Source organism: Aptenodytes patagonicus, chromosome 7, assembly GCF_965638725.1.
Source record: "Aptenodytes patagonicus chromosome 7, bAptPat1.pri.cur, whole genome shotgun sequence".
NCBI lineage: Eukaryota > Metazoa > Chordata > Aves > Sphenisciformes > Spheniscidae > Aptenodytes > Aptenodytes patagonicus.
Genome location: NC_134955.1, coordinates 46,546,243 through 46,571,450, shown reverse-complemented (window position 1 = coordinate 46,571,450; position 25,208 = coordinate 46,546,243). Strand labels below are relative to the sequence as shown.

The 25,208-nt window shown below is 45.7% G+C and overlaps 1 protein-coding gene across 2 annotated transcripts; it reads left to right on the top strand.

The window, feature by feature from the left end:
* The first annotated feature begins 4,686 nt into the window (after window positions 1–4,686).
* Window positions 4,687–24,343, top strand: AREL1 (apoptosis resistant E3 ubiquitin protein ligase 1). Of its 2 annotated transcripts, none has more exons than XM_076345107.1 (19): window positions 4,687–4,831; window positions 6,014–6,073; window positions 6,733–6,959; window positions 8,632–8,869; window positions 9,879–10,048; window positions 10,127–10,307; window positions 11,040–11,287; window positions 14,536–14,613; window positions 15,120–15,261; window positions 15,670–15,791; window positions 17,562–17,637; window positions 18,012–18,121; window positions 18,647–18,826; window positions 18,987–19,112; window positions 19,312–19,441; window positions 19,528–19,586; window positions 19,777–19,866; window positions 20,849–21,024; window positions 21,212–24,343. In XM_076345107.1, the coding sequence occupies exons 2-19, from the start codon at window positions 6,058–6,060 to the stop codon at window positions 21,312–21,314; spliced, it is 2,472 nt and encodes an 823-aa protein (XP_076201222.1). In that variant the 5' UTR covers window positions 4,687–4,831; window positions 6,014–6,057; the 3' UTR covers window positions 21,315–24,343. The 2 variants fall into 2 exon arrangements, with proteins under 2 accessions (XP_076201222.1, XP_076201220.1); XM_076345105.1 differs by having other exon boundaries at window positions 4,803–4,831; window positions 6,733–6,929.
* Window positions 24,344–25,208: the final 865 nt, after the last annotated feature.

Sequence of the window (25,208 nt, the reverse complement as noted above, 5' to 3'; positions counted from 1 at the left end):
CACGACGCGTCACTGCGCCCCCGCCCCACCGGGAAGGTCCGAGGGTAGCGTCACTTCCGGCCGCCAGCGCGGGGCAGTGGGAGCCCGCGCTGGTCGCGCGCAGGAGCGGCCCCGGCGCCGCGGCCGCCGCCGGAGCCTTCGGTAACGGCGCTCCCGGCCCCCTCCCGCGCCTCGGGGGGGAGGGGAGGGCGGGCTCGGGCGGGACTCCCGGGGCGAGGGAGCTGCGGCCCGGCCGCCCCGCCGTCCTCGGGCGTGACCCCGTCCTCGGGTGTCCCTCCGGGGTGGTGGCCCGGCCCGGCCCGGCCCGGCCGCGGGTGGCAGCGGGAGGGACGCGGGCGGACCCGCTGCCGGCGCGGGCCGCCCGTGCTGGGGGCCGCCCCGCCGCTGTCCCTGGCAGGCGCGGTGCTGCCGCGGCGGGGGCCCCCGCTCTGCCGGCGGCGGGTGGCCGCCCCGGGAGGGCCGCGGCGGGGGCGGGCGGGGCCGGGGCTCCCGGTGAGCGGGAAGGGTCGGCTCTGCCTGCTCCGCGGCGGCCTCCAGCTTTCCCTTTTGGTTGAGCCGTGCCGTTTGCACGGCGCTGTCGGTGTATCGGTGGCACATCGGTAGGTTGGGGGGCGCTGGCGCCTGTGGGAAGGCCGCGGGGTTTGGCCGCCCCGCCGAGCCACGGCCGGTGCGGGCTGGAGGGGGAACCACAGCACCCCGATCGCCCTCCTTCCCCACTTCCTTTCTGTTTTGCAGAGCTGGGAGGTTACGGAGGTCTTCCGCTCCCTTTCTTAATCTTGCTGGGCTTGCGTGTTTTGAAGAATTAATGTAGTGCTGGCTTTGCTGCTCTCTAGCTCATGAAAAGCAGTGGGTTGTCGTTATCCGTAGTTCTTACCAACAGTTGTGACCTGAAGTCCTGGCAAATGAGCATAACTTCAGCTGTGCTTTCTGCAGCCATAATGGTGTAGTCTGAGCCAAAATATCTTTTCTGCACACGTAAGGGAACATTCTCCAAGTTCTTGGACTAGTCCCGGGCACTTGGTTTCTAGTGCCCTGTGCAGGGCAGGGTGAGAGATAGGCCTCCCCGTTGTTATCTTTCTTGTGCAAGCTTCTCGGATTAGTGAGAACTTGTAGCTGTTGGTATCTTCCAAATGCAACCGGTTTTACCTGGTGTGCTGGTCAGAAAAAGCAGCTACGCAGCCAATGAGGTACTACGCAGGAGTTTCTTCCTGAAGCGCTGGCCTCAGTAGAACTGTGACTGAGGTTCTGGCAACGAGGAAGAAAATTAGGCTGAAAGGAGAATTGGGTTCATTAGGGAAACCACGGCTGAGCTTTCTGCCTGGGTGATCGTACCAGGCTTAATTGTTGGTTGAGGAAATGCAGTTGATGGAGCTCCCCTGGTGCTGCTTAGGTGACCTGAGTGGCTCGGGTGAATGAAGTAATCGAGGAGGAAGGGGGCAATCTGCTGTCCCCATGGGTGTGTAGGGTGGCAAGTGGCTGAATGTTGTTCTGACTTGAGAAGCAGATCTGGTGTCAAGGTGAGACCTGCCTGAAAGTTGCCATCTGGCTGGCTTGCTGTGTTTAAGGAGGACGGGAGGCACTCACAGCCCTGGTGGTGGTTCAGTTGCGATGGAAAGTCCTTAGACTTAGGCAGTTGGCAAAGTTCTCCCATGTTTTTTTTTTCCTGTTGTCACTATTTTATTTGTTTTGTGTGTAAATGCATATGACAGATTCCAGCCCTGATGGGAGAATGACTGTTTTGTATGGACACTGGCCATTGATGTGGCTTTTGTCCTTGACAGCTGATACTGGAGCCTGCTCAGTGGCCCTTTGAGCTGACTCTTCAGTCATCTGTGGGTGTATTTTAAACTTAGGTTCCCATGGGCATTCCTGTTTGTTGGTTTGTGCGTGCTTTATTTAGTGTGAGAAAATACTGTGCCCTTTCACTCAGAGAATTGTTGTCTTGTGTGTGGCATGAGACGCACTGGCTGTTGGTGGTGGACATTTGTGCACATAGATCGAGAGGACGTTCTGCCCAGAGATGAAGGGTTTTCTCATCTTGGTTGGATGAGGTAGCATCAACCTGCAGAAAGGTTTTAAACCCATCTTTCTTCTTAATTTTGGAACTTGTTAAGGGAGAGAGAAAAGGAAGTTAAATTTATCAGTCCACCAAAAAAACAAGAGGCACAACAGATTTCCTAGGACCTCAGTAAATCAGTTCTGTATAGCCTGGCCCCAACTGGCTTTGTAGCTGTAGCCACATGAATATGCCATTACTGTGTTATAGTTCTTTTTGTGTATGCAGCTACACTTGTGCTTCCGTTTGGAGCTTTGCCTTGTGTTCCTCTGGCTTCACAGCAGCAGTAATACAAGCAAAATGTATTCCCATTACTGGCCTTTCTTTCCTTCCTGACTTGAGAGAAGCAATGGCACTAATATAGTTTATTTTATGATTCCATGCTGTCTATCCCGATTATGCCAGTACTTCTTCTCCTTGAGTCAAGCCAAGGTGAAGCTTTCCAAATCCCCATTTTCCCTGCAGATGGCAGGAGACCATTGCTTGCTCTGTCCTTGGATCAAAATCGCTATGACCTGTCGGACAATTCAGCATTTTTTTTCCGGCCTAGCTACAATGGCACCTTATACTGCTGATTTTCAGAATTCGTTTCCCAGATTGTTAGCTGGCAGTTCTTAGCACAGATACTATTTTAATTTAGATCTGTATTCTGATAAGTGAGTGGCAACATATCTTGGATACCAGCTACTCGCAACTAGGTTCTTTACCCCAGTGTATCCCAGCTGCAAGAGCATCCTTAAAGCTGCTGGCAGTGTGTATGCTAGAGGGAAGTTGACTGTATGACAGCCACTTCATCTCTGGTGGCCACCTGACTTGGTGTCTTGTTTACCACTTCATGTAGAGCTAATAAAATGAGAAGTTGCTGTGCTGATTGAGGGAGATAACTAATTCCCTGTGTCCAGCGAGCTCTGAAATTCTGCAACACAGATCAAGAGACTCAGGCTTCAATTGACTTAAAGACCCATCATTTCAACTACAAGGGTTTATCTCTTTTTATGCTTTTGAGAGGCTGTGTGACTTGCGGTATGCTTTACAGAAGGGAAGGAGGTATGGACTGAGGCAGAAATAGCTTGGGTAGATGAACCCATGGTGCCAGGTTTGTGTTGATGTTTTTTTGGTGACATGAAGAGACTGGTTCTGTAAGATGCTAGGGGGGGGAGATCTCACAGATTCCCAAACATTGATAAGTTTCTGTGAAATTCCTCAGCTGTGTGAGGAGGAGCCACACGCCTTTCCACAGCCAGGCCAAGCTGGAGCAGAGTTTCAACCAGGCATCTGTAGCACAGACACGTGGGCATTAAGGACCATATGTTTCAATGACATCTTGGATATCTAGTGTGAAATGACTAAAATGTCAAGGAAATTGCTAGGTCTGTGATTCTTAATGCACAGAGATAGGAGTTTAGAAACCTGAAGCTTCATCTAGGAGGAGAATGAGAACTTGTGCCCTGGGGACCGCAACATTGTTTGCTCAAGCAGAGGAAAGAAGAAAATAGCTGAGTGGGTGGGATTTTCCTTGAGATGTGGGGGAGGAAAAGACAGCGAGAGTCTGGCTGCTTCTGCAGCGCAATCAAAGAGCTCTGCACAGACTTACCTGTCGGTTTTCATATGAGTTAGGAAGCTTAGTGGAAGTGTGCAAAGGCAGCCAGATCTGTACGATTATCGGGATAGAGGGAAATAGGAGACATCTGAAGAGGAACGTAGATGAGGGGGGCGTAAGGAGGAAGCAGCAGCTGAGGTGGTGGTATGGCAGGCAGGAGGAGCACATCACTTACATCCCCAGAAGAGGTGACTCTCTTTACAGACAGCTGCTGTGGTGAGCCTGTTCATTTCATTCTCACTCCTTTATATAATCTGTGTTCTGAATGAGTAGATACCGACTGTGTAGGCTCTGTGGCTTTTCTTCTGGCATATGTTCTGGTTTTTGTGGGCTGCGTCAATCCTTGCTGTTAGATTTTTATTTTTTTATCTCAATCCTGACAGTAAACTGTAATTTAGTGAATAGTGCTGCTGAAACTGAAATGCCTTATGAGGATACCGGTTTCCTGAACACCTAGAACAACAGCAGCAAAAAAAATTACCTAGTTTGCTTTGGGTCCATGAACTTTCAAAGATTTATTTATTTTTTTTAGGCTTGAGAATAGTACGTGACATTTTGTGGGGTGTGAAGGCTTAAAGTGGTATCTGATCCTTAGCACTCCTCATGAATAGCACGCAGGTTCTTGCCTGCTCCATGAAACCCATGAGCCTGATGAAACCCGTGGAGGCAGGATGTGTTTTGTTCCATCTTGAACCTGCTAGTTTCAGGGGGTCATATAATGAAATGAGATTGTGACAGGTTGAGGTTGTGGTGAAGCCTAGCACCTCATCAACAGCAATACCTTTATAGCACCTCTCCTATGGATTTGATGTCTAGTGATACTCTTGCATCTTACACCTCTCGTGTTTCTACTTGCGAGATTTGTCCACACCAATGGAGAGATCTAACTTTTCTCTCTCCTTTTCTTCCTTTTCCAGGGAAGCTAGCAAACAACAGGCTACAGGGAGCAGCATTGTGGGACAACCCTTTTCAACAGAGGAAGAAATTGCTGTGCTTAGGTCCTTACCTTTCAGCAGTGATTCTGTGATGCAAGTTCCAGGAGTTTCTCTTTCTTGATAATCTTCTCTATGGGCTCTTCTTGCTGACATTTGCCCCAGTGTTGGGCACAAAGAGGAAGGATGCTGAAGAACGGGTATCCCCTGTTTGGCTTTTAGAACATGGGCACTTGTGTAAAGGTATGTGATTGCTCTTTGGTTGGAGGGATGGAATATCTGTAGAGGCCAGCAAAGGGGATTTGCTGGGCTGGAAAGTCATGGCTATTGTTGGGGGGGAAATACCTCATTTAAGCTTTCTGCATGCTGATGTCCATTGCTGCTGCTGTTGAGATGACTGATGAATAACTCCCCTTTTGTGTTTGTTTAAAAAAAAAAAAAGAAAAAGCAGCTTGAATGCACAATGTAGCTTCTCACTAACTGAATGGTGACATGGCGAGCTATATTGTATGCATTAGTGTATGCCAAACTGATTGTCTAATTGTGACACACGTTCCTTGCTGCTGCTCTTGTTCCATCTGTAAGCTATGTCTTATGAACCAAACAGCATGTTGTTGTTCTGGGTGTGGTCTTTTTACTACATGTTTGTTTAGCACTCTCCTCAGTGAGAACTTGATTCTAGATTGCTGTCTCTAAAAACTGCTGTAATCTTAATAGCGTACAAAACCCAAAGTTTTAGCTTGCATGTTGATCAGCGAGAGTTTCAGCGGAGAGGCTCCATTTTGCAGAAGTAAGTAGGAAAATACAGATGGACTGTTTTCCAGTTGCATTCATACTTTCCGTAGTAGAGTTACAGGGAAAAAAAAAATGGATTCAGCTCTGTCCTAGAAAGATTTTGTTTGTTCTGAACAAATGGGGATGGTCTTGTCCACAACCCTTTTATTCCATAGCTTTTTCTTCCAAGGTTGCTGGTTGAGGGTCAGCTTCTGTCCATTTTGGTGGTGGCTCTGTGATGTGCTTTCATGGCAGACTTGAAGTTAACTTTGTGACTTGCAGAAGCAAGTAGGTGTGAGAGTTTAGATGAATGGCTTTCGGCTGCTGCTGTCGAAGTTGGTGATCCTGCAAAAAGTAGCTCCTTCTTGCAGTACCCAGAGCCCGCTCTCACTGGTTTCCGAGGATAATATATTGTCCTTCTTTTAGATACCTGAATCTGAACGGGAATCTGTGATGGAGGGAGAACTGTTCCTTGTAGCATGCTGTGCTGTTTGCATATTTCACAGTCTTATGGAATAATGCTTTAGGGATGTCCTTGGAGAGGAAGATAGATGATCGATAGGTATTTGTCTGAGGAATCATAGATTAAATTTAGGCCAATGTGTGTGAGGAAGAGTCATTGGACTGGACTTGGCCTATTTTGTGTTCTAGATGCAGCTGTGATCCTCGGCTGTGTGTCCCACCGAAGGGACCTGATGTTTTACATTATTGGTAAGTGAAGGAAAGGCTGCCACTGTATTTGTTGACCTCTCCATAGGCTTTAGAAGGGTTTCTTGAAAGCCTCTGCTTTCATGTTAGTTCAGAGTCTACCTAACAAACATGAAGTTACTGTCACCCCGTGCTGTGCCCTCCACCTGGCAGACTTGCCTCTCCACCATTCTTCTTGTTCCTAAAGTCCTTCCATTGACCTCATTCCTAAGCCATCCCCTTACTTTTTCTTTCAAGAACTAGTGCAGGGTTGTTGCCTCCGTGATGCTTCTTAATCCAGTCTTAATGTGATGTGCAGGGGTTGTGTGGTTATATGACTGTTTCCCTTAAAGGAATCTCTCTAGTTCTAATTTGCAACTCAAAGGGAATTCCATGCTTCTGTTGGGATGTCTGCTAGCCATACCTGAGACTCTGTACCACCTCTACCTATTTCTGATGTTTGCAGTCATTTGCAGAGTTTTAAGGGACTTGTTATTCTCTAACCTTACTTGTAGCATAACACAAACCATAAATGTTCTCACAATAGCTTCTGCCTTAAACACCTAATTTGCAGTTGAGTAGAATGTCATTGATAAAAGGCATCTTGGGCTGATGCAGGGGGGATTTTGGTGCCTGACTCAGCCATGTTGCTGCAACCACCCTCTGTTCTCTCCTTGCTGCAGGTGGGATCACGGTATCTGTGGTAGCTTTCTTCTTCGGCATTAAGTTCCTCTCTGAGCTTGCCGCACGTATAGTCAGCTTCTTTCAGCATGAGGACCGGGAACGCCGAGGGGAGCGAACTATTTATGACTACGTGCGAGGCAACTACCTGGATCCCCGGTCCTGCAAAATCTCCTGGGATTGGAAGGACCCCTATGAGGTGGGCCATAGCATGGCCTTCCGAGTGCATGTAAGGGAATATTTCTGTTTCCATGCAGCTTTGGGGGCAGGAACAGAGGTCTGAGTTAGGGATGGGCTCTTCAAATGTTTTTTTGTTGGGGCCAAGCTGGATGTAACTTAGGAGTAGGAAAGCTATCTGTTTATGTCTTCTGGCCCCTGTGACTGTGTTGCGGAACTCTGTAAATGCATATCTGAGGTTTGCACTCCTTAAAATCTTATCTCCCTCTCTTTAGAATCCTCTGAAGAGCCGGAGGAGACCAGGCTTGTCCTATCTACTGCTTCCTTTACTGGGAAGTGAGTGGGCTGAGCCTTGCCTTCAGCAGACTTGTGCTCTCTTTTGGTTGTGCAGCTGAAGTTGGGAGCATGGGAGTGGGCATTTTACCAACCCAAGAGCTGTAAAGCTTCATGGCCACTCCCCATTCCTCAAAAATTGTGTGTTTTTCTGTCTGACCTGGAAAAGCCTGCCAAGGACTCTTGTTTCCCTCCAATCCCAAAAGGCCAAGTCTAGGGGAATGGGACAAGTATACAAAAAGATGGGTGAGGGGCCTGAAAACTGAGAGTTTGGAGCTACGTGGAGAAAGTTTGAACAGGTTTTGCTGGGCTCATGTGCCCACCTTTCTGCCCCACCTTCCCCACCCAGAAGGGTATCAAAATAAGAAGAAAGGTTCAGCCTGGTTGCCATACTGATCCCTCTCGGGAAGGCAAGGAAAACCCTTCTGCTTGAGGGTGAGTGAGGAGTTCTAACTCCAGGGCAGGCAGTGAAAAAGAGCTGAGGGGAAAGGGACTTGTTCTGTTCCTGCTGTTTAAATCTATTCCCTTCACCTTACTGACTGACTCATGGCAGCTCCAGCAACGTGCCCTTCCACTTCATGCTTGTCTCCCATTTGCTTAGCCTTTTATTCATCAACAGTAGCTGTTGCATGCACTGGTTTCTCTCACTGACAGTCAAGATACATACTACTTCAGGCCCCACACCCTGTTTAGAAACAGGGAATAATAGTAACCTTTTGCTGACTGCAGGCTGATTGCAGATGGCAGGCAGGATCTGGCCCACAAGCTGCTGGTTCTTGAAGAGCCACGCACGTAGGGTTTCAAGGTGTAATTCTTTCCCTGTAAGGATGTACTGGTCGAGTATGTTACCTTCTGAAATTGTCTGGCAGATCACTTCTGTGATTGAGCTGCCTGTGATTTTTATCTAACACGTTGTTTTCATGCTGATGTTTCTTATCAGTACAGACTGGGTCAGCTCCTTAGGTCAGCATCTTCTCCACACTGTTTTCTGTAACAAATTGGTGAGAGCTTTTCCAGAGCTTAGCTGTACAAATGGACAAGATCTGCTTGTTTCTCTGAAAGGATGTGGCTTTGCTTTTTTCCTTTTGGTAGTGGGTTCTCTTGGTTTGTGTTCTGATATTGCACTAACAGTGCAGAGAAGAAATGCCTAGAGGCATGTTCTTTTCAGGGCACTCATTTGAACCCCAGCACAAAAGAGAATGAGGTTGTTGAATGCCCACTTGTGCCCTGTTCGCTTGGGAGAACACAGCCTGTGTGACAGAGCTGGCTGTTAATTTTTTTTCCTTTGCTGAGCTGGGGTTCTTGCCCTTGTTTCCCCAAGGCGACTTGCTTTCTCTTCCTCTGTGCACTGCATATTTTTGCTGACCTGGACTTCTCCATTTCCCATGCAGTTATTCTATAAAAATGGGCAACCCTTCCCTGCTCACCGGCCTGTGGGGCTGCGAGTTCACATCTGCCATGTGGAGCTAGCAATTGATATTCCTGTAACCCAGGAAGTTCTTCAGGAGCCTAATTCCAATGTGGTGAAAGTGGCCTTCACTGTGCGCAGGGCTGGGAGATACGAGATCACTGTAAAACTTGGTGGCTTGAATGTGGCCTACAGCCCCTACTACAAGGTGTTCCAGCCAGGTAAGGTCTAAGTGACCCTGTAATGATTCAAAGTGGATTTGGAGGTATTGAAGGCAGTTAGGTAAATGTGTTTCCAGCTAAAATAGGTAGGTGACAGGGAAAGGGTTACCTTCACCATTTTCCCCTTGCACATTTAGATCCCGGCAGTAGACCCATGACTAAAACATACTTGTGACCACCAGTATGTGGCAAAATAGAAACTGCCTTACAGAATAAGTCATTAGTGCTGCTTAAACTCCCTAACCACTTGTGTCATGTTCTCCATTTTGTAGTAAATTCTTCATGATCTTCAAGATCATGATCTTCATCTAGTAGTCAGAGAATGCCTTTTGTGAAAGTATTGAGTTATTTGTATCCGAATTGGAAATGCTGTCATGATTTGACTCTCTTCCTCTTTTTGAATACCCTACTCTATTCCGTTAAGCTCCTGGAGCAGTTGTTACCCTTGATTATACGCTTCTTTAAAAACATTTCCTTTTTATCCATTTTAAATTTGTTTCCTTTACTTTTGTTTTTTGACCCAATCTACATCTTTTCTATTTCATGTACATGTTCATTGAAAGTACCTCTATTCCATTGCATTGTGAATAGATACAAAGCTTGCTAAGATACCCCTTCAGAAGGAGGAAGCTCAGATTTAACTCAGATACCCTCCAGGCTAAAGTTTTTTTGGCAAGGTGAATTTGCAGGTTTCCTTGGATGTCAGCCAACTTGTACTTTGTATCTGCAATGGGAGCAAGTTCTTGAAGGTTAGAATGGAGGAAAGAGCATTCTTTAGAGGACTAGTAACTACATTTGCTTTATCAGTATTAAGTTTCTGACCCAAGGCAAACCCTGTGCACCACACCATGTATTTCAGAGCTCATTTTGTTTTTTGAATGTCGGGGCATAGAATGTGTTTAGATTTGATCCATTTTCAAGGGTATTGTGCCCCTAGTTGCTCTTCCTTTGCTCTTTGTAGCTTCACCTTGGAATTTGTTTGACTCTAAACTGTTGTTGTCTGCTTCAGGGATGGTGGTTCCCTCCAAAACCAAAATTGTCTGCCATTTCTCCACTCTGGTGCTGACCTGTGGGCAGCAGCACACTCTGCAGATAGTGCCCAGAGATGAGTATGACAATCCCACCAGCAATTCTGTGTCCCTGATAGATGAGCACAATTACAGCCTCTCCATCCATGAGGTGAGTGCAACCCAATCCCTTGCTGCTTGACTTCTGGTGAGCTAGAGAGCCCCCTTTATTAATATGTTTTCTGTTTAGCTGGGTCCTCAAGAAGAAGAGAGCTCTGATGTTGTGTTTGAGAAGTCTGTGGTGTCCAATCGGCAGACTTGTGAAGTGTTCTTCCGACTCACCTTGCACTGTAGGGGGTGTTTCCATGCCTGCATCTCCTACCAGAACCAGCCCATAAGCAATGGTGATTTTGACATCATTGTTCTAAGTGGTGAGTCAAGAGCTACTCAGTATTCATTCTCCAGGTGTCTTCTTACAAGATGCTTTGCACACTCTGTAGCAGAGCTAAATGTGGCTTCCCTGCCGGCTAGCCATGCTTAATTGCTCAAGAAATGCCTATTCATTTAAAAATGCTAAGGTAAATGAATTTGATGCTGACAAGGGAGATCTCTGAAGGCTGATATTCTGTTCCATCAGCATGTAAAAGCACGTGTGCTTTTTCACCTATCTTGGGAGGTTTACCTCTGAAATTAGGCAATTTTTATTGCTTGCTAGTACTTGGCATCTGAGCCATACCATAAGTGAGCCAGTCATGTATTGTATGTTAAGCTATATGGATGAAGAACACTGCGTGTAACCTATGTGCTTTTTTTACAATTTTATAATTCCTGGTTTCTTCAGGAGTGAGCCAGTCTGCAATGTGGCTGTAACATGGCTATGCCTTCAGGCTGGTGCTCCGAGACAGAGGTTCTGCATGCCTTTTTCCTTTTTTCTTGAACCAGTCACTGTCTGAAGCCAGGACAGACAAACTGCTGTCTTGAAATCTTTTCATCCCACTCCTGGGTTCTCTTTATCAGTTTCACTTGACCAGGTTTTCCTTTGGATGTGTAGCCTCTTCTTAAAAATCATGGTAACTAATTTGGTGGTGGTCTGTGGATTCTTTACTTTTTGATTCTGGTCTCTGTTAAGATTTATACAACTCTTTTATATCTGTTTCCCTCAGAGAATGAAAAGGACGTTGTAGAACGCAATGTGTCCACCTCAGGTGTCAGTATGTACTTTGAAGCCTACCTTTACGATGCTCCTAGTTATACTAACACTCAGTGGCAATTTCCACTAACGCACCTGAGCTCCTCCCAGCGCCGTCCTTCTATTGCAACTGAGGATGAAGATGAAGACTCTCCCTCTGACAGCCAAACCCCTGAGAAAGTGAAGAAACCTAAAAAAGTGTACTGCTATGTGTCACCTAAGGTAGATTATCGCAACATTACCACTCTTGAGTGCATGTTTAAAGTACACTGCAGCTGAAGAGCTTCCTTGTGCCCTATATCTTAGCTCCAGATTTAGGTGCCTCAGATTTGGTTAAAAAAGGTTTGCCTAAGGCTAGACAGCAAACCTGGTGCTCATGACTGAGAATAACGTTAAAATGCTCCTTGAGGTTTTAGGACTCCATGTGTCTTTCTAGGTCTGATCCAAAGCCTACTGGGAATTTTATCACTGATTGTTCAATAGATATTCCGTTTGCCTTTCCTTTGCTCTGGTCAGGTCAGACCTGCAATTCCCTTTCTCAGTTTCCGATACCTGTAGGTAGGAACTTAGAGGAAGACACTTCTCAGATTTTATGTCTTTGTCCTGTTTCTTGAATGTTTCAGGGAAAAGAAAAGGAAAAAAAATGGTCAGAGGACAAAGGGTAAATGTGTAAGTAGAAGAAACAGGATTCAAGCAAGTCAAGAGAAACTGAGGATTCTCTTATAGTAAGAATAGGTTAACAGAAATTATTACCCCTTATTATTGCATTCAGGGAAACTAGACAGAAAATTCCACTAAATCTACTAATAAATTTAAATTCATTTTGACAATATCCAGCTGAGGGTGTTAAGAGAGCTGGCTGATGTCATTGCGAGGCTGCTCTCCATCTTTGAGAAGTCATGGAGATCGGGGGACATCCCAGAAGACTGGAAGAAAGCTCATGTCACCCCCGTCTACAAGAAGGGCTTAAAGGAGCGTCCAGGAAATTATAGGCCCATCAGTCTTACTTCAATCCCTGGGAAAGTTAGGGAACGAATCCTCCTGGGGGCTATCACAAGTCAAATGAAGCACGTGACTGGGAAAAGCTAGCACGGATTCACCAAGGGCAAATCATGTTTGACAAACCTGATCGCCTTCTATGACAAAGTAACCTGCTTGGTTGATGTGGGGTGAGCGGTGGACATTGTCTACCTGGATTTCTCCAAGGCTTTCGATATGGTTTCCCACAGCCTCCTCCTAGAGAAACTGATGCATTACGGTCCAGACAAGTGGTCTGTGTGGTGGGTGGGGAACTGGCTGACAGGCCGCACCCAGAGGGTGGTGGTAAATAGCTCCTTTTCAAACTGGCAACCTATCACAAGTGGGGTCCCCCAGGGATCGATATTGGGCCCATCGCTGTTTAATATCTTCATAAGTGATCTGGGTGATGGGATCAAGCATACCCTGATGAAGTTTGACGATGATACCAAACTGAGTGGGGAAGCGGACACTTTGGAAAGGAGAGCCACCCTGGAGGAAGACCTGGATGGGCTGGAAGAGTGGGCTAACCAGAACCTTATGAAATTCAACAAAGACAAATGTAAGGTCTGGCACCTGGAAAAACATAATCTAGGAGTGCAGCGCAAGCTGGGATCTACCTGGCTGGGGAGGAGCTCTGTGTAAAGGGACGTGGGGGTCCTGGTGGACAAGCAGCTCAATATGAGTGAACAGTGTGCTTCTGCGGTAAAGAAAGCAACAGGATGCTGGGTTGCATCAACATGGGCATCACCAGCAGAGATGAAGTCATTATCCCACTCTACTCAGCGCTTGACAGGCCACACCTGGAATACTGTGTTCAGCTTTGGTTCCCGCTATACAAAAAAGATGTGGACAGGCTGGAGAGGGTCCAGAGAAGGGCCACAAAGATGATCAAAGGACTGGGAAGCCTGCCATATGAGGAAAGGCTGAGAGAACTGGGTTTGTTCAGCCTTGAGAAAAGAAGGCTTAGGGGAGACATTATCACCATGTTCCAGTATTTAAAGGGTGGCTACAAAGAAGATGCAGACTCCCTTTTTACAAGGAGTCACATGGAAAAGATGAGGGGTAACGGGTACAAGTTACTCCTGGGGAGATACTGATTGGACACAAGAGGAAAATTTTTCACAGTGAGAACAATCTGCCGTTGGAATAATCTCCCCAGGGAAGTGGTGGATTCCCCAACATTGGACACTTTTAAGATTTGACTGGACAGGGTGCTGGGCCATCTTGTCTAGGCCGTGCTTTTGCCAAGAAAGGTTGGACCAGATGATCCTTGAGGTCCCTTTCAACCTGGTATTCTATGGTTCTATGATTAATCTATCGATCTGAATGCATTCTGAAAAATCTGAAAAATTTATCTTAGCAATAAATATCAAAGTGAAAGACTAATCCAGGAACTGCTTTCCTGACAAAGGGAGAAAGAGGGCTGTGAAACAGTTATAGGATGGAGGGTGTTGCTAGAGATTTCTAAATCTCTGCTGCGTGCGGCTCTAAGAACTGACTTTGGGAATGAGTGCTGGGTCCTTGTGAGCTCAGCATCCTTTCATCCTTGGGGTATTGTTCTGGACTTCTGTACTTTTTTCTGTTGCATTACCTGGTAAAGGAGACCACCAGAAGTGGGTAGTTGCAGGTTCCCTTTAGGTGCCAAAGTTATTAATGTGATTCTGATGCTTGCGTAATTGTATCCCTGGATATCTCTCTATATACCTAGAGCATCTGTCCTGTACAGTAGGTAACTGTTACTATGCTGTTATTTCTTTAAGAGGTTGCTGTTCATATTTGCTTTGTTTCTGGAGAAATGCTGCTCATAATTTTTTCCAGACATTGCAGCTAGAACAGGCTTGTGCAGGAAATGGTTTTGTATTTTGTCTAAAGATGCTAAAATTTCATCTTAGCTTGCTTTCTAGAAGGCGATGGTTTCACAGTTAGTAATTATTTGGCAGAAGTACACTGGGAAGAAATTTCTGCAAATCTCCTGGATTTAGCAATTGCAAGTGCTTTTTAAAAGTTGTTTGAAATGGTTGTGAAAATGAGGGAGTAGTAGCAATAGTTCTGTTAGGCAGTGTGACTTTTTCCAAAACCTTTTTGTCAATGCATTACAATTTTGTCCTGAATTTAGCCTCTGAAGTGAACTTACTATTACCTTCCAATTAGACTGGTGATGTTCTACTGAACGCAACGCCTTACTACTGTAATATGTGTCGTGCTGGTATCCCACATGCATTGTAAATGCACGCAGTAAAGTCTTACTGACAAGCTGCTTACAGTTCTGTACAGCTTTAAAGGTTTTTATGTATTGTGCCAGCGGACGATGTCACCAAATGTTGCAGAAACCTATCCCTGGGGTTGGAGGGAGGTCTGGCCTTAGGGATCTGTCTTGTGCCTCGTGTTTCAGGGACAACCCTTAACAGATGTGTGACCTTTAACATTTTCTTTTCCTTGTGGTTACTCAGCAATTCTCAGTGAAAGAATTCTACCTGAAGATCATTCCATGGCGCCTTTTCACTTTTAGAGTATGTCCTGGCACAAAGGTGAGCCTCTTTCCATGTAGCTGTCACTGCACCTCCATGTTATTAGCTTGTGGTCCTTGTGAATGACAGTCTGATTTTTGCTTTTGGAGAGAAGGGCTGTCACCCACAGGGCAACATTTTGTTGTCTAAAATTCAGACTTTGGAATTCCCTCTCAGTGCCTAAATTCTGCTAATATTTATGAATAGGAGCCAGTTGTATCACTCCTTCCTGCCTTTTGTCCCAATCCTAGGTGAAAATCTATTTCTTTTGCATTTCTCTTGTTTATTTTCCTCATAACCTTGCTAAAATGCTGTGATTGTGTCCGCTGAGGCCCCTAGGCTAGGGTGTGAGGTTTGAAGCAGCCTCCTAAATGGAGTCCGGATGCTTGAAATAGTGTTCCTGTTAACTACATCTGCTTGGGTGAGCAGAGAAAGTCTTAGAGCGCAAGTGGTGTTGCTCTGTCCACTGAACATGCTGTGCCTTCTGCATGATGGGTTTACCCTTTCTTGCATCTTTTTGCTGCTAGTTTTCATACCTTGGTCCTGACCCTGTACACAAATTACTGACACTGGTGGTGGATGATGGGATCCAACCCCCTGTGGAGCTCAGCTGCAAGGAGAGGAACATCTTGGCAGCCACTTTCATTCGCTCTCTGCATAAAAACATAGGTAAAGGGGCGGTGAGGTGGGTACAGTAGTCAGGAAGTTAGCACTTGAGTCTGCTAGTTTTGCTTGGGAATGAAGATTGTCAGCACTGAATGACCTCTGATGAGAACTCTGATTCTTGGAGTCTCATGTTCTGTTCCTGTGGGTGCTTCCAATGAATGTATTTCATCGTGCCAGCTGTTCCTTTTCAGTTTGGCTTTTCTGTCAGGCTCTTTGAAAGTGCACCTGTGAGTATCTGAATGTCAGCAAGACTAACTGCAAACTGCCTTTAGAGTTTTGTTTCCAAACTTTGCTGTAATAAACTCATCCTTGGGCTGTTAGGCTGACCTGTGCAGTTAGTCTTAGGAATGCCTTCTAGATGTTCAAGGTTTTGACAGCTCAGGCCTGAACTGAAACTGTCACCATTCTCAGGAGGCTCGGAGACCTTCCAGGACAAAGTGAACTTCTTTCAGCGAGAGCTACGTCAGGTGCATATGAAAAGACCTCATTCAAAGGTCACGCTGAGGGTCAGCCGTCACTGTCTGCTGGAGTCGGTGAGTGTACAGGCCACTTTGCTTAAGCCCAATGCTTCCTCCATCCTTTTTCTTCTGCTTAGTGCCCAAAGAAATCCAAACTGGCATGTGCTAGGGCAACCATGCTAAAAGTGATTAGTCCTTCTGTTTCAGGGCACATGCCAGTAGACAGCTTGAGACGGGAAAAAGAAAAAAAAAAAAAAATCTCAAGGTAGCTCCTCTGTGTTCAGGTTTGGTATTGTGTGGGATGCTGTGTTCCTTCTCTACAGCCAGGAAGATCAGATCAATTTCTTAAGTAATTAGGAAACTTCAGCTCTGATAAATTTTTAAGGAACTCGTCACAGAGTAAATCAAGCCATGAGAGCTGTCTAGGGTAAATGCATGCATAGCCTGTAAAAGCAGGAAATCTGCTAGTGCTGTTCTGTTCCCACTTTACATTGGAACCCGAGGCCTAGAGAGAGACTGTCTACCTGGACCAGATTTGGGAGCAGAACCTAGAGCTCCTGAGTCTTTATCTACTGTTTTTCTGGTACAGAGCCATTCAGTGAGATAAGCTGTAAAGTCAGGTGTTACCGAGCTGCGTGTATGAAACTCTTGCATTGACAGGCTTCTAGTAGTGGTTCAGTGTGATGATAAAATATTCTGTAGAGTCCTTGAGTTAAGTATTCACCAATGCTGACCTGAGCTGATGTGTTTCTGAAATCGAACTTAAGAAAGAGACATTCATATATCCAGTTCTTAACTGACATTCTAAATACTGTGTACGCAGGGCAGGCAGTTACCCTGACTTACTGTTTTCCACGTGTCTTACAACAGTGATGTTATAAAGACGGAAAAGAATGTTTCTGGGGAAGGCAGGAGTGGCTGGGACTTCCCTTGATTTACACTCAGTAAATCTGTGTGTTGGAATATTTTCTGCACGTACGAGCTTGCAGTGTTTACGAGATTATGTTTCGGTTAATAGTTTGCTACACAATGACTTCACTTCTAAACAGTATTTCCATGACTATTTTTTCCCACTATTTTGGAAATTCCTGCACTGTCATGAGCACTGGTGTTACAGCCTAGTAAGACAAAATAAATTAAGTGCCATAATAAATGTAAGCTTTAGTGTCCAAGGTTGACAGGCACAATGAATGTGACCAATGTGTTTAGCCCAGAGGTGTGACTAGTGTGATGCTCTAACCTATTTGAGGATAAGCTAAGCCAAAGCTACCTGTATGACTGAGGACTGCTGTGTAGCTTTTTTACTTTTCTTTAATTGGAATCCAGAATCGGGATACAGGAAGTTCTAGACACTTGAAATAATTTTGTTACCTTTTTGCATCGTGACTTGCTTTAAGTATGAGCTCAGTGAACCCTTCAAGCTATTTTCTAATGCTTTGTGAAACATTCCTTTTTTAAATCTAACTCGTGGGCTGGCAGTGCTTTACAGAAATTGCTCCTTCCCACAGGCATTTTAATACTTTAAACAATACTGTACTGCAGCCTTGAGAGGGATACATCTGTGCTGTGCTAAGACCTCACGCTGGTTTTAAGATGAGCTGTATTTATGTGGATAAGGTGTCTTATAATGGAAAATGAGGAATTGGCTTCTGTGGCCTTGGACAAATAAGAATTACACCTTAGGAGTTCCTAATTCTCAGTTTTATACTGTAGAGTACTAGACTGTTCCTTGGTTTTTTTGTGTTGCTTAAATTGCCCATCCACACGTGCAGGATTGTATATTGGCTATGGGGTGCCAAGCAGTAATGGCTGCTGCTATTTTCTTTTCTTTTTTTTTTTTTTCAGTCTTTTAAAGCAACACGAAATTTTTCTGTTTCTGACTGGAGCAAAAACTTTGAAGTGATTTTTCAGGATGAAGAAGGTGAGTTATCCTGTGAATGTATTTGAGGAGGAAGTGAAAGGAATGATGGTGGAGTAGTTTTAGTCTGAAATTCTGGTTTCTTGTAGTATGTCTATCCTTTGTGGCTTTCCAGCCCTTTCACTTTCTCACAGACGTTAGTGAAATATCCTGCGGTGCTATTCTATCCCTACTTTACATAGGGACCTGAGGCCCAAATAAAAACCATTAGGACTAGGTTTGGGAGTAGAACCTAGAGTTCTGGAGTCCCTGTCTACTGCTTTTTTGCTATGGAGCTGTTCACTGCAATGAGCTCTCGTGTCAGGTAATACTGAGCAGCATGCATGGAACTCTTGAATTGATGACCGATGGATGACCAAGCTTGTTTTATCTTGTAGCTCTGGACTGGGGAGGTCCACGCAGAGAGTGGTTTGAGCTTATCTGCAAGGCGTTATTTGATACCACCAATCAACTCTTTACCCGCTTTAGTGATAACAACCAGGCCTTGGTGAGTCTGCAGTTCCTATGCTGAATGTACAGAATTGTGTGCATTGACAAGCTGCTAGTTAAATAACGCTGCTGCTAAATTCATTAAGTGGTGTGCAACCTTACCCATTCTTTAGCTTGCCTGCAGTCACTTCCAGTGCCTTTCTCAAAGCTTTGCTTAATGATCTTAACCCATTGAAGTGTCAAAGAATGGGCTGGATGAACAGCAGAGGGTGGCCAGTCAGCAGGGAAGGCTGGATTTCTGGGCAAGAGGAGGTGGCATCAGAGTGTCTAGAGGTTTTGTTGGGTCTGAATGTTTCAGAATCCATTTCTGCTCTCATACAGCTTCTGGCCTGTGCATGTGTAACATTTTGTATTCTTTCTAGGCAGGCTCAGGCATTTTATTTCTGTTGCTTGGCTTTGAGGATATTACACTAAAGCTCCTGGGGCAGCCTGAGAGATGCAGTGACTTGAACTGGTCCCATACTTGCTATTTGTGCTAGTCTTGTCTGGTACTTGGATGTTTCATTTTGTTTCCTCTTCTCAGGTGCATCCAAATCCAGGGCGTCCCACATATTTACGACTCAAAGTGTATGAATTTGCAGGCCGCCTAGTAGGAAAGTGTCTTTATGAATCATCTCTGGGAGGTGCTTACAAACAGCTGGTTCGAGCTCGCTTCACCCGATCCTTTCTGGCTCAGATCATAGGACTTCGTATGCATTACAAGGTAAAGCTTCCCAGCCTTGTCTGAAGCCTGTATTGGTCTGGGGAGAGGTTGAACATTGGTGTAGTAGAAGCAGATCCAGAGTCCTGATTAACAATGTATAGTTTTGGTTGGTTTTTTTTTCCTTCCTTCCATGTCCCTGCCTTCTTTTTCTTTCACACAGTATTTTGAAACAGATGACCCAGAATTCTATAAATCCAAAGTTTGTTTCATACTGAACAATGATGTGAGTGAGATGGATCTGGTCTTTGCTGAAGAGAAGTATAGCAAAACAGGACAACTGGAGAAGGTGAGGGAGGCAGCTCTTGAAGATGGAACAGTTTAACCCCTTCTGCCCGTAGCAGGGGAGGCCGAGAACTCTGCTATGTGCCCCAGAAAATTGAGCTTGCTCTGGGCAGTAGCTCCTTGCTTGGGTTTATTCTGCTTGGGAGTTCAGGTCTGGGAAATGCTGATGGTCACACTCACATCAAGTGTTCTCCTGTTTTCAGGTGGTGGAACTGGTGACAGGAGGGGCTCAAGTACCAGTGAACAATGAAAACAAAATCTTGTATCTAAATCTGCTTGCGCAGTACAGGTTGGCCAATCAGGTTAGGGAGGAGGTGGATCACTTCCTGAAAGGTAACATGCTGTCTGCTCCCTGCTCCTGTCTGCCTTTATGTCCCAGGGGATAGCACTTGCTGGTCTGCTCTTCTCTTCTCTTCCAGGTCTTAACAAGTTAGTTCCTGAGAACCTCCTGGCTATTTTTGATGAGAATGAGCTTGAGGTAATTGCTGCTTTCCTAAGCATCTCTATCCTTACTTCTCCTCCCCTCTGACAAATGAAGCACTTTCTGCATCTGGAATAAAGCCAAAATGTTTCTTCTCTAAGCATTTTAAACATTAGTAATTTGCACAGTAGCTGTTGCCTTGTTTCCTGGGCTCCTGAATTTCTGACTGCAGTCTCTTGCCTTTCAGTTGCTTATGTGCGGTACTGGAGATATCAGTGTCTGTGACTTCAAGGCACATGCTGTAGTGGTAGGAGGATCTTGGCACTTCCGTGAGAAGGTAAGTGAAAGCGTTTCTCCCTCCTGCGTGCTGAAACCAGTTATCCCTACTACAGCAGAAGACAACTTAAACTGGGAACAGATTTCTTGGTTGGAAATTAGGCTTCCAGAAGGACAAACTGGAAGATTTGGGGGTCAGGAGTAGGACTGCAATCGTTATGAAATAATGTTTCCCCCTAGAGACATCCTTCAGCCTGGCTGACTAGAGATGATGCTTAATCAGTTACCAGCAGGAAAAAAATCATCAGCAGTGGTCTTTTTAAGAAAATCCAACAAAGCACTAATTAAGAACAGTTCAGCAGGGAATCAGGAGGAATTGGTGGGAATTATTGCTACTGAAGATGTTCATGGTGATATACTTATCCCTAAGGGATGCTTGAAGATCATGATTGCAGCCCACGTGGAGTGTTTGGAATTCAGTGCTGTGGTAAAGACTACTGATGTAGTAGCCTAAATTTGTACCCTGTAATTGTTCCCATCCCTCCCTGCCTTTCCCAGTGTGAGCGGTATGGGAATGGTAGCAGTTTCATTTAGAAAAATAATGGAAGCTGCCAAAAAACCTGAGATGAAAAGAGATTGGGAGTACAAGCTTCTAGCTGTAAACACTGGGATGGTTCCACCTTCCTGCAAAAGTACCAGAGGATGTGAAAAAGCAAAAGATCAGCATAGTGCAAGAAGCAAATGAGCTTCTGCATTGTAAACCTACCTCATTGCCTATGCAGGTGTTTCTAAAAATAAAATCTCTGTGGGGAGAGCAGAAGTCTTTCTGCTTTAAGGGAAAGGACTGGTGGGAGGTAGTAGCATGGGACATGTCTTAACTGATAAGAAGAAACTATGTAATACTTGCCTCTATGTGTCACCCTGGTAAAACAAAAAAAATTCTGACTATTAATAGGGGCAATTGACTGATCTTCTTGCAACTTGTTTATATGCTTATTTGATTTGCTTGGCTGACCTGGCTTTACGTTCCTGTTTCCTAACAGGTCATGAGGTGGTTTTGGACCGTGGTCTCCAGTTTCACACAGGAAGAGCTGGCCAGGCTCTTGCAATTCACAACTGGTTCCTCCCAGCTGCCCCCAGGAGGGTTTGCTGCACTCTGTCCATCTTTTCAGATCATTGCGGCTCCAACTCACAGTACTTTGCCGACAGCCCACACTTGGCGAGTATCCTGGGGTGGTAGGACTTTCTGCATTGCGCTTTTGGGAATGACACCAGCTAGTTGTGGTGGGCAAGCAGTGTATAACATGTAATGTGTGTGACGCTCGTGTCAACCCATCTAAAAGCAGCTGATGGGGATGATCCCCTCTCAGATCTAGTCTGAATGGAATTTTTCTTTTGTTTTACAGTTTTAACCAGCTGTGCCTCCCTACTTATGACTCCTATGAAGAAATGCACAAGATGCTGAAGCTAGCTATCAGCGAGGGTTGTGAGGGCTTTGGCATGCTGTGATTTCCCCTTTCCAGGAGACCACTTAGCCTCCTGGCTCTTTGTGGAAAGACCCAGGTTCAATCCTCTGCTTGTTCTCCTTTCCTTCACATGGGCAATGGAGGCAGAGCAAAGACTCCATGTAAAGGAATTTGTCATCCAGAAGATGTCACGTGGCCTTTCCGTATCCCAAATATGTCATCAAGAGCTCATCTTTTCCCTTTCCCTCATTCTCCCTTTGGTTCAATGTGAAACAGCAAAAGGACTGTGGTGCATTCATCAAGGAGATATTGCACTTGATTTCCCTGCACCCTGTACACCCATCCTTCTGTGAGAAGATGAAGTTCATAAGCAGAAGTTAGTGAGGTGCAGGAGATCTGCTGAGCTGCCGTTATTGTAGCTCTCTGGGAGGAAGAGGGAAGACCAGCATGGAGCTCTGCTGGAAACCTGGCTCACAGGAAGCCTTAGTAACTTTCCATGTCTTGGCTCAATTCCCCCAGTGATGCTCCCTGATAGCTAATTTAACTCTATGACTCATGAAGAGTATAGGGTTGTCCATCCTTTCAGCACCTGACCCAGAAGGGTTTCTGATTCTCCTCTCCATCTTGTTCTGGATGCTGCTGTCACCTGTGCCACAGAGAAAAATGGGCAGTATCCACTGGAGGGAGTAACCCAATGGAGGGAACAATCTCATCGGAGCACAAGTGCTGGCCCTGACAGTGATCCTGTACTACCTCCGCCAGGGTCCAGCAGCAGAAGCATGTACTTCTCCAGCAGTGGCTGGTAATGAGCCTCTACAAATGAACTGGAAGAGGAGTTTCTCCTCCATTGAATGTTTCTGATAGTTGATGTTGCACAGGAAGCTGTCCCATGCCCTTGCCTTCTTTTCCCTTCTTCGGGAGAGAGCATGGGCATGAGTGTGATCCCTCAATGCTGAGCACCAATGCCTATCCCACATTCACCTTCAGGGTATGTACGTTATGTAATAACAGTGACAGGTCAGGAAGCAGCTACAGTGTGCACTGGGCTTGCGTTTGTTGTTGGGGTGGTGGTACTGGGCAGGATGTGGTACCTCCACCCCGGCATCCCACAGGGTCTTGGCTTCTACCTCTATCAATGCAGCAGCCTGAGGCTTCTCTTTCTCTACTGCATTTCAGGCAGAGTTTCCAGAGGGGTGCTGGTGCCTGGAGAGCAGCTGGCTTTCTGTCCTCCCAATCTTCCTACCTTCTTTCTTCAGCTTTCCTTTCCTCCTGTTCCGTTCAGTGCTGCTGGCTTTCCAGCACAAAACGTTAACTAGAACTTCGCTCAAGTGATCACTCAAAAGCCTGCACTCACCATTGTCTGGCTTGTGGGGAGAGGAGTGTGCAGACCAGCATGAGAAGTAAGCTTATGATTGGGTTGTGTTGTTGCTGGCAGTTCATTCAGCCCTTCCCAGGGAAATAAAGGGAAGGGGAATTTGGGAATCTTTATAAGTTCTTCAGTGAAGCAAAATTCAAGATCTTGCAGTTCTCAACAGTCCCTTAGTTCAGGTCAGGAGTCAAAGGCGTGCAGGAGTCAAAGTGTGAGAAACCTGCATTGCTACTGCCTGCAATGTAAGCTTTCACTGGATTATGTAATTGCTGGGTTTCTTCCAGAGTGGAGTCTCAGACTGGCATCCCTGAACTAATTTTAGAACACCGTATTAGATAAAAAGTCACATCATCCTTTTCAGTCCCCTTCTGCTGTCCTCAAGCTGATCCAGGCAGACTTCTGCACAGTATGGATATTTTAAGATAACTGTGTGTGCTTTTCCAGTATAGCTTAGTTGAACTGACTGGGAATTTGGGGGAAACATTCTACATCTAGAAAATGTTTTTAAGGCAGCATCTTAGCCATTCTTGGGCTGAGTGTGTTACTTCTGTACGGAAAAAAATAAGCCATTTTGGTGCCAAAAAGCAGCCAGCTGAGCATTGGGACTACTCAGGGGGATTTCTTTGCCTTGTGAATTCATTCCCCCATTGGCACCGAGGTGCTGGGAGGCTGCCAGCTTGAGAGTTGCCACTGTTGCGCTCTGACAGATCACTTCAGTAGTGGCTGTTCTCCCTTTTTTAGTGAAGGCTCCATTCTGTAAGGTCCTGAACTCCTTTGGGTGGAGAGTATGGTACCATTTTACACTGCAGATGGCTTCCATGGTCAGCAGAGTTACAGCTCCTGTGTTCTCCATGCCACCACTTCACTGTTTTCTCCAGGGACTGAGAGGAGGTGGCAGTGCTCAGCTTAACTCCTGTTTGTTGGGAGGCGTAGCTTGGTGCTGTTCCCACATTGCAGCCTTGTCTTGCACTCTTACCCGGTGAGGATGTTTCCAGCCTTGTAGCTATGGGCCAACTCTGCCAGTGACATCTTCCTCAGGAATCTTCTCCCTTCTTCTCTTGAGCTGGACTTTTTTATTCTGAGTACAAAGTAGTTGGACATTGGGCTGTCTTCCTCTGCTGGAAAGAGCTCCTAAATGCTTCTCATTGCATTGCAGCCAGCACCCCATGCTTCCCAGCAGCTGTGCAGATGCCAAGGACTTTCTTAACACAAGCGCAGTCAGCCCCTAGCTGGTCCCATGTTTCTGAGATCCATCACAAACTAGTTTCTAAACTCGTCTCAGCTTTATGCCCTTTTCCAGTGCAGTCACTTTTTATGCTGCCCTTAACACTGGCAATGGGGATGTGCTTTGGTCACCTATACTGTATGTTACTTCTGGCAGAGGCTTGTTACTTTTATTTTTACGCTTTATTTATTCCCACTTAATAGAGGCCCTTCTGTAGAAATCTTTAGGATCCTGGTGTCCTCTCAGACAGGTTCCGTGTTTCCTGAAGCTGCTTTGAGGTGCAGAGGGCCTGGCTTCAGCCTGCGCCTGCAGGCGGTGTTGCATGTTTTTAGAAACCAGGAACTGTGGATGATACCAGTCAAATCCTAGTTCTCTCTGGTGAATTTCTGGCAGAGTTCAGCCAAAATTTGGAAGCCTGTGGTTGTAGTAGCTGATTTTGTAAATAGTTTGTATAATAAATAAAATATTTTAAAAATGCTGCCTTCTCAGCTCAGCATTCTTTCGGGGCTGTACAGAGGGAATCAAACTGGTTGGTGCTGTCCGTGGGCGAGGGGCCTCTCCAGGTCTTCGGTTGTCTTGCTGAGATGTGCTGCAGGGGGGAGAGGATGGTTCTCCACCTGCAGCCTTTCAGGATGCCTGACTGAACCCAGGACCTGTGAGTTTCTGGGAAGAGGCAGGACTCTGGGCTGGGGCGCACAGGCTGCTGTGAGGTCTCTCTGCAGTAGGCTGGAAAATGGGCTGAAGCAGCTGGTAATGCCAGAAAGTATTTTAAGGACTCTTTTATGTAAATTAATAATGCGGTTGGTGCAATTACTTTTTCATCTCACTGTGTATTACCTGACTTTTTGAGATGCACGCATTTGTACTGCTTGTGCTTCGCTGTACTGTCAAGAGGGTTAGATGGAGCCAGGAGAAAAGGGTGCGTTTGAGTCCTTTGCACCTTTTTAAATTGTATAAAATGTTTTCAGATTGCAGGGTGCAAACAATGTACCTGTAAGTGTCCGCTAACAAACAGCGGAGTAATTAGCAAGTTGACAGCTTGTTGCCTTCAGGGGCAGTATCCAATTTCTGTGATTCTCTGAGCTTGAGCTGTTCCCAGCTCTGATGAAAAGCATTCAATTTATCACTTGTTTTCCTTGGACTTTTTTTTTTTTTAGCTTAAGGATTAAAATCATAACTTTAAAACTTGAAGATTCTGCAACATGATTCTGTGTCCATTAGCATTGTTGCCTGTAAAACAATGAAAACACTGTTTCCTGGGCTGTACAAAGATTTAGCCCATCTTCAGCCAGCATAGCATTGGCTGGCTGCGTGTGTTCCACCATATAACTAGGCAGATGTTC

What these genes read in the sequence shown, in the direction of transcription:
- AREL1 (XM_076345107.1), top strand. An exon ending in ACTGCTATGTGTCACCTAAG is followed by an intron (nt 11,288 to 14,535) that starts GTAGATTATCGC and finishes GTGGTTACTCAG; the next exon opens with CAATTCTCAGTGAAAGAATT. An exon ending in GGTGGATCACTTCCTGAAAG is followed by an intron (nt 19,442 to 19,527) that starts GTAACATGCTGT and finishes CTTCTCTTCCAG; the next exon opens with GTCTTAACAAGTTAGTTCCT.